The sequence below is a fragment of the Cetorhinus maximus genome, chromosome 1, assembly GCF_964194155.1.
Source record: "Cetorhinus maximus chromosome 1, sCetMax3.hap1.1, whole genome shotgun sequence".
Lineage (NCBI taxonomy): Eukaryota > Metazoa > Chordata > Chondrichthyes > Lamniformes > Cetorhinidae > Cetorhinus > Cetorhinus maximus.
The window spans coordinates 131,699,069-131,709,637 of NC_135879.1; the positions used below are offsets into that span (position 1 = coordinate 131,699,069).

Here is a 10,569-nt window from a genome sequence, read left to right on the forward strand (position 1 = left end):
CCCTATTCCAGCAAATGACTGATGGATTACCACCCTTGAAGTCTTGCTCCTAAATAATTATTTTACTCCCATTTAAAATTTGGCTTTTTTCTCTTTTCCCCTGAGGATCAGGTATTTCCTAGGAGTAATGCAGTAAAGTTTTGATAAGTGTGGGTAGATATCAGGACTTATTGCATCCAATTTATACCTATAAAATGGGCACAAGGTGGTCTGATTTGAACACCACAGCCCTGTACCTCCAGGACTAATACCTTTTTCAAAAAAAAGCTATTAGGACTCTTGTATATGCTAATATACAGCCTAATACCTGTTTTAACACCCCTTATGGGAGTTGGGTTGCTCTGAGTAGAGCAGGTGTCAGACCTGCTCTGCTCAGGCTTTACAGGTGTGGATCAGGCCTAATAAGCAGCTGCCACCAAAAAAACAAGTAAGTTAGCTCACCTTTTAAAATTCACATGAGCTTGGAGGAACAGGAGTGTTCTGGCCAGCTGCGATTGGCCAACATACCACTGCCTTCCCCTCCCCCTAACCCCTGGCACATACCTGGGCACCATTGCTGGCAAGGCAAGTGGCACAAAATTTGTTTTCCAAGCTGTGAACCTGCCTGTGGAGACATAGCGGTCAGCAGATTGTCAAAGTTATGGAAATAAGGCCTGGCAGTGTCAGTTCTGGGCCCAAAACTTGTCCAAGACAAATTTTTATCAGTATAAACCTGAACAGAAGAATGAACAAAATAACAACCCTGCCTTCATTTTATTAGTGAATTCCAGTGTGGTGGAAAAGGTGCTGAAAATTTGGAGGATTTTAGCAGGCTTAATGCCTTTCCTTCCTAAACGGAATATTTATGGAAGCAAGGCAGTGGGCGAACAGGTTTTCATCTTCACTGCCTGGGTTATAAATTGGCAGAGCAGATTACCCTCCCATTATGTAACCTGCTGACATTTGCAGCACTGAAATCAGTGGAATGAAAATAAGGCTGGTTCTGTGAAGGTTGGCTGAACTGCTCAACCAGATTGTCACCCAGCGGTGAAGATGAATATCCATGCTATTTCCTTAAAGGAAACAACATTACAACCTCATTTTAAAAAGCACTTTTACAGTTGGAGAAAGGTATTGAGTAGCTTAACAAGAATGATCCCATGGGCCAGATTTCAGCAGAAGACTTTGCTCAAGAAACAATAATGCTGCAAGGAAGAAATTCCTTCAGGAGAGAATGAGGGAGGGCAGAAAATGAAAAGGGCGACGTAGCTCAAGTACTGTAGTTAATTTTTAGGTGGCTGTTATCATTTGTACTAATGACATGACTGAATATTTTCTTAAGATCCTTTTGTAACTGACTGCCATGGATGCTTTGGTAACTTGTTATTTTAGAGCTGATGATGAATCTACAGGATCCATGGAGACTAATGTGGTGTTAAGATATGATGGGCAGATTACGTGGGATGCTCCAGCGATTACGAAGAGCTCTTGTGTAGTGGATGTGGCCTACTTCCCATTTGATGATCAGAGATGCAATCTTACTTTTGGCTCTTGGACCTATAATGGAAATCAGGTTGACATCATTAATGGACTTGACAGTGGAGACCTGACTGATTTTGTGGAGAATGTAGAATGGGAAGTACATGGAATGCCAGCAACAAAGAATATAATAACATATGGGTGTTGTTCAGATCCTTACCCAGATATCACCTACACATTAATCCTCAAAAGGAGGTCTTCCTTTTACATTTTTAACTTGTTGATCCCATGTGTAATGATCTCATTCCTAGCACCATTAGGATTTTACCTACCAGCTGATTCTGGAGAGAAGGTATCTCTTGGTGTGACTGTGCTCCTAGCACTGACTGTGTTTCAGCTGATGGTTGCAGAAAGCATGCCTCCATCTGAAAGTGTTCCACTGATTGGTAAGTGACCAGCCTTGAGCATCAGTAAAGTTGTCAGTGAATGGTTATGCTCAAAATTATGGGCTGGAAAGTAATTACACTTAGAAACTTTCCAAATTTCAGAATTACAATGTAAATTGTGACAAAATACAACACCCTGTCCAGGCTGTTACTGGTTTTCATAAAATTTATTTCAAATTAGGTTTGTAAATTAGACTTGCATATGTGATCATCATTAACTTTGTTTCTAGGTGGGCCTCTTTAGTTATTGTGTAGCAGAAGCAACCCATAACTTTTTTCACATTTGCACCATTTGAACAATGCTCATTGGGGATTAATTTCCTTGGTTTATTTCGCTGTGCTGCTGTAACTTTGAAAGAGATACTGTTTGTGTCTAAAACTTTCTGCCAAACACCTGGCAGGGTTACAGTAGTGGAATGGGCATTGGCTTAGCAATAAGTGTGTGCTGATGGAATTAGCACACTCCAAGACCTCTGACTTGGTGACCTTGTCCTGCCAAGTGATGGCGAGGATCATCTCTCGTCCCGATCTTGGCCACGTCTCTTACTAACTCTATCAATTGAGCATTGGTATAAGGTACTTCATAATCATTATGTAATGTTCGGGCCCCTTGTGGGGGGAACTTTTGTTGTTTCACTGGGGCCATTGGTTCTGACCTGTTTCGATCTAGGGGCTCAGGAGTGTGGCGGGGGCCTGCAGCTCCCATGCTGGGGTACATCATCAGACTCCCCATCCCCTGGAATCATTAGGCACTCAGTCTCCCGTGCTGTACTCGACTGCTACCTCAATTCCCAAATTTGGACCCCACTGCTGATGGCTTATTTTACTGAGAGTCATTTCGCAATACCCTGAAGACTGCTTTTAATCTTTCACTTCTTCCCTTTCTGTTCTCTCCACCCTCTCTACATTAAACTTATTCTCCTCCTTGCATTAATTGCCCTTCCACTTGCATTTTGTCAAGTGACATTTCACACCACGATTCCACACACTCCTTTTTATCCCTTTCGCATTTTAACTTACCGCGTTCCTCTGTGAGATTGCTCATTAACTTATTTACTACCGCTTCTCCGTCATCAGCTTTCCTCTGGAGTTCCACCTTCTCTAACACCAGTTGTCTAAATTTTCCCCTCTTGTCTTTGGACTTGCACCTTATTTGCCAGAAGCCAAATGACTTTCATTCATTGGGCCTTTGTGAGAGAACCCTGTGTCCAGTGGCCAGCCTTTCTCACCTCCAGCTATCTCCTCAACCCAAGGTTCTAACACATCAATTTTTTTTAGTGATGTATCTAGTCACTAATCTTGTTGGATTTAGCAGTTGTCAATTACTTAAATCTCCTGCCTGATTAGCAAAATTTGTGGGTGATTTTTTTCCCCTTTTAAGTTTGGAGACCGAGAGTTATGATTGACTCAATCTGACATCTTTACTGGGAATTTTAAAGAAAACAGCTTAAATTAAATCATAGTTACTCATCTGGTGGTTGACCTGAGATGGCTGTAAGTCACTTAGGAGTGATCTTTGACTGACATCTTCCTGTTTGGTTCACTGGAGTTCACCTTGTCGATACTTGTCTTCTTTCTTGAGCACTCCTGTGTCGGACTTTCAGGAGTTTACATACAAAATACAGTTTTTGAAAGGGCTCATGCACAATTCTCTTCTGGATGTGGATTGGTTAGTTGGGTGTATGATTGGCTGCTGGTTGGTTAGCATATTCTCAAATTGTTTTCTATTGGATTAGCCGTATAAGGACTTCTTGTCCTTCTGTGATTACCTGTCTGGCTTTGATCAGTGTGCTACGACTAACTGTTCTCTTTCAGTATAAATTGTTCTTTCCAATTCAGCAGTATCACACAATTAGCAAGTATTGTACACTTCCAGTTCCAACGTAACAAACAATGCTCTGAACTCCCACTCAATCTGTTAACCCTTTCCTTACTCGTTTTGTCGGCTGCCAGTCTCTTCTCAAACTCTTTCTATGCTTCTCTTAGTTCAGAGAGGAAGTGTAAAACTCTCTAACTTGTATTATCAACCTGACATCTGCCACATGCCCCTTTGACCCACCAGCTTGATAAATTTGCTAATGACAGACAAGCTATCCATGGAGAAATGTTTCGAACCAAATTTCACTGTAACAGACACCTGGCTAGGCACTGAAAAGTGGCTGCTGTCTTTGAGCAGAAACCCAAGAAGGAGTCCATCTCTTTGAGAGGGTAGAAACTGGCAAAAACAAAGTAACTCCTGTATAAAGGACACAGTAGATCAAGTTTGTTTTCATTCAAGGAAGAGAGGCATGGAATGTTCAAATGAAACTGGTGGAAATTAGTACATCTGGCTTTGGAAGCCATTTGAATAAATGAGTTTTATTTTGGTAGTTTTGCTCATCAACAGATTGAGTATTGGGTAGAATGCACCAAAAGAATAAATTGTACACACCGTCTGTGGAGACAACAGCTTTTATGAATCAAATAACCTTTTCTTAATTCTGTGCCTGGTCCTAAATAAGTTATGCATTTTGAGTTTTGCAATGAAATCTTTAAATCATTCCAATATTTGTTTCTCTTTATCCTTCAGGTAAATACTACATAGCAACAATGACAATGATCACTGCCTCTACTGCACTGACAATTTTCATCATGAATATTCATCACTGTGGGCCAGAAGCCAAACCAGTTCCAAAATGGGCAAAAGTGATCATATTGCAATACATGTCAAAGATCTTTTTTGTGTATGACATTGGTGAAACTTGCACAGTGGTGCAAAAGAAAGATGATAAAAATGACTATAGACTACAGATGGATAATTCCAAGACAAATGGAAAATTCAGAAAAGAGCAAGAGTTAACAATAAAGGCTCAGCTGTCAAAAAATTACCAATGCTCCAACACAATTCTGAAGGAAGAAGCTACCCTGTCTGTGATACCAGTGCATCAGTGTGCAGTATGCAACCAGAAAGTACCCAATGAGCATTTTGATGGAAGCATAGGGGGCAGTTGTGTCAGTGAAGAGGATCTTAACATGTCCTCCTGTTTCTGTTATTTGCATCGAGGCAGGGTGGCGAAAAATATTGAATTTATAGCCAATTGTTTTAGAGAGCAAAAAGCAACCAATGCTAAATCTGCTGAATGGAAGAAGGTAGCTAAAGTAATGGATCGTTTCTTCATGTGGATTTTCTTTTTAATGGTGTTTTTTATGAGCATTTTAATTGTAGGAAAGGCAACATAACTTTATTTTCACATCTTATATAATGTTTACTTGCATACTCAATTTTAACTATTATAGTATAGCAGTTTTATACTAGTGAAGTTTGGAAGTGGATAGCCTTATAACTCAGCCTGTTAAGTCAATGAACCCTTTAAAATTATTTCAGTTTTTACAAACCTGAATGTAGAATCCATCCGCTCTCTACATTCAACTTAGGTCAATAGGTTGCATTGTCTTTCAGATGTCAAATCTGGTTTTATAATGCAGGACCACATTATTTAATTAGTTGTAATATAATAGATGTCGTCAGCAGCAGTTTCCTCTTTGTGGAGTCTCAAAACATGCAACTCTAGAAAACATTTGCTGAACTAAAAATATTTTACTGGTCTGTTTGCTATTTTGTACCTAATATTGTTACTTAACTACTCCTGTAAATACTTTTGGATTGTCACTTGGGTTTATGGAGCTAAGTGAAATAATAGTTGACCAGCCCAAGTAGCATCATACGAACAGACAAACAAGGAGCAGGAGTAGGCCATTTGGCACCTTGAGCCTGCTCTGCCATTTAATAAGATCATGGCAGATCTGATGGTAACCTCAAATCTGCATCCCATCTACCCCTGATAACCTTGCTTACCAAGTCACCACTTACTCTTCTAAACTCCAGCAGATACAAGCCTAGTCTACCTAACCTTTCCCCATAAGGCAACCCATCCATTCTGGGTATTAGCCCGGTAAACCTTCTCTGAACTGCTTCCAATGCATTTACATCTTTCTTTAAATGAGGTGAACAATACTGTACACAGTATACCAGATGTGGTCTCACTAGTGCTCTGTATAATTGAAGCATAACATAACTACTTTTCTATTTAATTCCCCTTGCAATAAATGATAACATTCTGTTAGCTTTCCTAATCACTTACTGTACCTACACACTAGCCCTTTGCGATTCATGCACTAAGACACCCAAATCCCTCTGCATCTCAGAGCTCTGCAATTTAGATAATATGCTTCTCTTTTATTCTTCCTGCCAAAATGAATGATTTCCCATATTATACTCCATTTCTCAGATCTTTGTCCACTCACAACCTACCTATATCTTTTTGTAGCCTCCTTATGTCCTCTTCACAAATTACTACCTATCTGTGTCATCAGCAATTATGGCAACCATCCCTTCATCTAAGGTATTCAGCAAAGGAGGACCAAGGGAGTGATTAAGGGGAAAATAGAGTACAAGAGTAAGCTTGCAGGGAACATAAAAACTGACTTTAAAAGTTTCTATAGGTATGTGAAGAGAAAAAGATTGGTGAAGACAAATGTAGGTCCCTTACAGTCAGAAACAGGGGAATTTATATTGGGGAACAAAAAAATGGCTAATCAACTAAATACATACTTTGGTTCTGTCTTCACAAAGGAGGACACTAATAACATACCAGAAATGTTGGGGAACACAGGGTTTAGTGAGAGGGAGGAACTGAAAGAAATCAGTATTAGTAGGGAAATGGTGTTGGGGAAATTGATGGGATTGATGGCTGATAAATCCCTGGGGCCTGATAATCTACATCCCAGAGTACTTAAGGAAGTGGCCCTTAGAAATAGTGGATGCATTGGTGGTTCACCTTCCGAGATTCTATAGACTCTGGAACAGTTCCTACAGATTGGAGGGTAGCTAATGTAACCCCACTATTTAAAAAGGGAGGCAGAGAGAAAACAGGGAATTATAGACCAGTCAGCCTGACGTTGGTATTGGGGAAAATTCTAGAGTGTAAGATTTAATAGCTGAGCTCGTGGAAAACAGTGGCAGAATCGGACAGAGTCAGCATGGATATATGAAAGGGAAATCATGCTTGACAAATCTACTGGAATTTTTCGAGGATGTAGCTAGTAGAGATGATGAGGGGGAGCCAGTGAATGTGGTTTTATTTGGACTTTCAGAAGGCTTTCGACAAAATCCCACATAAGAGATTGGCGTGTAAAATTAAAGCGCATGGGATTGGGGGTAGTGTATTGAAATGGATAGAAAACTGGTTTGCAGACAGGAAACAAAGAGTAGGAATAAACTGGTCTTTTTCTGAATGGCAGGCAGTGACTAGTAGGGTACTGCAGGGATCGGTGCTGGGACCCCAGTTATTTACAATATATATTCATGATTTAGACGAGGGAATTAAATGTAATGTCTCCAAATTTGCAGATGACACAAAACTGGATGAGGAGGATGCAGAGATGCTTCAGTGATTTGGACAAGCTGAGTGAGTGGGCAAATGCATGGCAGGTGCAGTATAATATGGATAAATGTGAGGTTATCCATTTTGGTAGCAAAAACAGGAAGGCAGATTATTATCTGAATGGCTATAAATTGAGAGGGGAATGTGCAACGAGACCTGGGTGTCCTTGTACACCAGTCGCTGAAGGTAAGCATGCAGGTGCAGCAGGTGGTAAAGAAGGCAAATAGCATGTTAGCCTTCATAGCCAGAGGATTTGAGTACAGCAACAGGGATGTCTTGCTGCAATTGTACAGGGCCTTGGTGATTCCACACCTGGAATATTGTGTGGAGTTTTGGTCTCCTTATCTGAGGAAGGATGTACTTGCTATAGAGGGAGTGCAGCGAAGGTTTACCCGACTGATTCCTGGGATGGCAGGACTGACATATGAGGAGAGATTGAGTCGATTAGGATTATATTCGCTGGAGTTCAGAAGAATGAGGGGAGATCTCATAGAAACCTATCAAATTCTAACAGGACTAGACAGGGTAGATGCAGGAAGGATGTTCCTGAAGGTGGGGGAGTCCAGAACCAGGGGTCACAGTCTGAGGATAATGGGTAGGCCATTTAGAACTGAGATGAGGAGAAATTTCTTCACCCAGAGAGTGGTGAGCCTGTGGAATTTGTTACCACAGGAAGTAGTTGAGACCAAAACATTGTATGCTTTCAAGGAGGAGTTAGATATAGCTCTTGGGGCGAAAGGGATCAAAGGTTATGGGGAGAAAGGCTATTGAGTTGGATGATCAGCCATGATCATAATGAATGGTGGAGCAGGCTCAAAGGGCCGAATGACCTACTCCTCCTAGTTTCTATGTTTCTAAGTCACATATAAATTGTAAACAGTTGAGGCCCTAGCATTGATCCCTGTGGCACACCACTCGTTACATCTTGCCAACCTGAAAAATACCCATTTATGCCTACTTCCTGCTTCCTTTTAGCCAGCCAATATTCTATCCATGCCAATATGCTACCTCCTGTACTATGAGCTTTTATTTTCTGCATTAACCTGTGATGTGGCACTTTATCAAATGCCTTCTGGAAATCGATGTCCACTGGTTCCCCTTTATTCGCAGTATATGTTACTTAAAGAACTCCAATAGGTTGAGTAAACATGATATCCCTTCCACAAAACCATGTTGATTCTGCTTGATTACCTTGAACTTATCCAAGTGCCCTGCTATAGCTTCTTTAATAATAGCTTCTAATATTTTCCCTATGACAGTTGTTAAGCTAACTAGTCTGTAGTTTCCCGCTTTCTGTCTCCCTTTTTGAATAATGGAGTTACATTTGCTATCTTCCAATCTAATGGGACCTTCCCCGAGTCTAGGAAGTTTTGGAAAATTAAAACCAATGCATCAACTATCTCTCTAACCACTTTTAAGACCCTAGGATGAAGTCCATCGGGACCTGGGCACTTGGCAGCCCGCTGCTCCAATCATTTACTCAGTACCATTTCTCTGGTGATTAATTTTCCTGAGTTCCTCTCTCCCATTTCCTGATTTTTAGCTGCTCCTGGGATGTTACTTATATCCTCTATAGTGAAGACTGATGCAAAATACCTGTTCAATTCATCTGCCATTTCCTTTGTTTTCCACTATCGATTCTCCAGACTCACTTTCTATAGGAACAAAGCCCACTTTGTTTTATCATTTCTTTATTTAAATATTTATAGAAACTCTTATTAACTGTTTTTATATTTCTGGCTAGCTTTCTCTTATACTTTAATTTTTCCCTCCTTATTAATCTTTTCGTTATCCTCTGCTATTACTTATGTTCTGTCCAATCTTCTGGCCTTCCATTATATGTTTTCTCTTTTAGTTTGACACTATCTTTAACCTTTCTAGTTAACCACGAATGGTGTGTCTGTCCTTTGGACTTTTTTTACTCGTTGGAATGTATCCTGTGCATTCTGAAATATCCCCATAAATGTTTACCACTGCATTTCTATTGATCCATCTCTTAACTTAATTTTCCAATTCACTTTAGACAGCTCTGCTTTCATGCCCTCATAATTTCCCTTATTTAAGTTTAAAAACATAGTCTCAGACCCACTCCTCTCTCCATCAAACTGAATGTAAAATTCAATGATGTTATGGTCGCTGATACAGAGAGGCACCTTCACTAAGATCATTAATTAATCCCATTTCATTGCACAATACCAGGTCTAGCATAGCCTGCTCTCTGGTTGGCTCCAGAACATGCTGTTCTAAGGAACTAATCCAGAAACATTCTATGAACTCCTCACCAAGGCTACCTTTGCCCATCTGACCTTTCCAGTCTATATGTAGATTAAAATCTCCCATGATTATTGCTGTGCCTTTCTGACAAGCTCCTATCATTCCTCCCTTTTATGCTCCATCCTACCATTACTATTAGGGGGCCTGTGCATCACTCCCACAAGTGACTTCTTGCCTTTACCATTTCTCGTCTCTAACCAAACCATTTCCACATCCTGGTTTCCAGAACTTGGGTCATCCCTCTCTATTGTGCTAATACCATCGTTAACTAACAGAGCCACTCCTCCACCTTTTCCTCGCTTCCTGTCCTTCCTAAGTAATGTCCTATACTTTTTAATATTCGGTTCCCAATCAATGTCCTTCTGCAGCCATGTCTCTATAATGGCTATCAAATCATGCTTATTTATTTCTGTGTGTGCCCTCAGTTCATCTATTTTGTTACAAATGCTACATGCATTCTGATACAGAGCCTTTAGTTTTATCCTTTTATTTTTATAACCTCTAGTTTTATCTGTTGATTTACTGTTAGATTTGTGTACTCTATCCCTTCCTGTCACGGTCTGTTTTTCGTTTCTTGTAATACCTTTCTCTTTTGCCTTATCTCTACTCTTTGATTTACCACATCTTCTCAGATTTGATCCCTTGCCCCCGCTGCTTAGTTTAAAACCCTTTCTACTTCCCTAGTTATGTGCCTCGTAAAAGCACTGGTCCCAGCATGGTTCAGGTGTAGACCATCCCAATGGTACAGATCCCACTTTCCCCAGTATTGGTGCCAGTGCCCCACTTCTCCCACACTAGTCTTTGAGCCTCACATTCACCTCCCTATTCTGATTTGTCCTGTGCCAGTTTGCACAAGGCTCAGGTAGTGATCCAGAGATTGACCTTTGAGGCTCTGCTTCTTAATTTCGTGCCAAGCTCCTCATACTGAATATGCAGAACCTCCTCCTTTGTCCTGCCTATGTCGTTGG

The 10,569-nt window shown here is 40.6% G+C and overlaps 1 protein-coding gene across 2 annotated transcripts in view; it reads left to right on the top strand.

Moving 5' to 3' along the window:
• chrna9a (cholinergic receptor, nicotinic, alpha 9a) overlaps positions 1-6,003 on the top strand; it is a 28,206-nt gene extending 22,203 nt beyond the window's left edge. For both annotated transcript variants that reach the window (XM_078554319.1, XM_078554239.1), the window contains 2 exons: positions 1,372-1,904; positions 4,474-6,003. In XM_078554319.1, coding sequence (XP_078410445.1) covers positions 1,372-1,904; positions 4,474-5,123 — 1,183 coding nt within the window. In that variant the 3' untranslated portion in view covers positions 5,124-6,003. The remainder of the gene's footprint in view (positions 1-1,371; positions 1,905-4,473) is intronic.
• Positions 6,004-10,569: the final 4,566 nt, after the last annotated feature.